This window comes from Bison bison, unplaced genomic scaffold (genome assembly GCF_000754665.1).
Source record: "Bison bison bison isolate TAMUID 2011002044 unplaced genomic scaffold, Bison_UMD1.0 scf7180017864289, whole genome shotgun sequence".
Classification (NCBI taxonomy): domain Eukaryota; kingdom Metazoa; phylum Chordata; class Mammalia; order Artiodactyla; family Bovidae; genus Bison; species Bison bison.
In genome coordinates, this window is record NW_011494861.1 from 11,341,410 (window position 1) to 11,341,917 (window position 508).

General features: G+C 64.8%; 1 protein-coding gene across 1 annotated transcript in view; it reads left to right on the forward strand.

Annotated features, from left to right (window-relative positions):
* The window catches only part of DVL1 (dishevelled segment polarity protein 1), an 11,819-nt gene that overhangs the window by 7,181 nt on the left and 4,130 nt on the right, over window positions 1-508 (forward strand). Inside the window, exons 8-10 of the mRNA XM_010850224.1 lie at window positions 8-157; window positions 247-314; window positions 451-508. Coding sequence (XP_010848526.1) covers window positions 8-157; window positions 247-314; window positions 451-508 — 276 coding nt within the window. The remainder of the gene's footprint in view (window positions 1-7; window positions 158-246; window positions 315-450) is intronic.

Genomic DNA, 508 nt, shown 5'->3' on the forward strand with positions numbered 1-508 from the left:
GCTGCAGGTGCGGGCTGGGAGAGCTTCTGGTGGGGGGAAGAGCAGCACCCCCACCCACCATGCTGACCTCTTGCCCCCAGGTGAACGACGTCAACTTCGAGAACATGAGCAACGATGATGCTGTGCGAGTCCTGCGGGAGATCGTGTCCCAGACGGGGTGAGGCGTGTGGGGGTGACACATGTAGGGGTGGGACAGTGGATGGGAGGGGGCCGCCTGGGTCACCTTGTGACCCGCCCACCCCACAGGCCCATCAGCCTCACGGTGGCCAAGTGCTGGGACCCAACGCCCCGCAGCTACTTCACCATCCCGAGGGGTGAGTGACCCCCTGGGGCCAGTGGGGTGGGAGTGGGGCACCTAGCCCAGCCTGAAGGGCTTCTTCTCTGTCCTGTGTTCCACTTCCCCCCAACACCATCCATCTGTCCGTCTGTTGCCATGCTATGGCTGCCCAGCGGATCCAGTTCGGCCCATCGACCCAGCTGCCTGGCTGTCCCACACGGCAGCATTGAC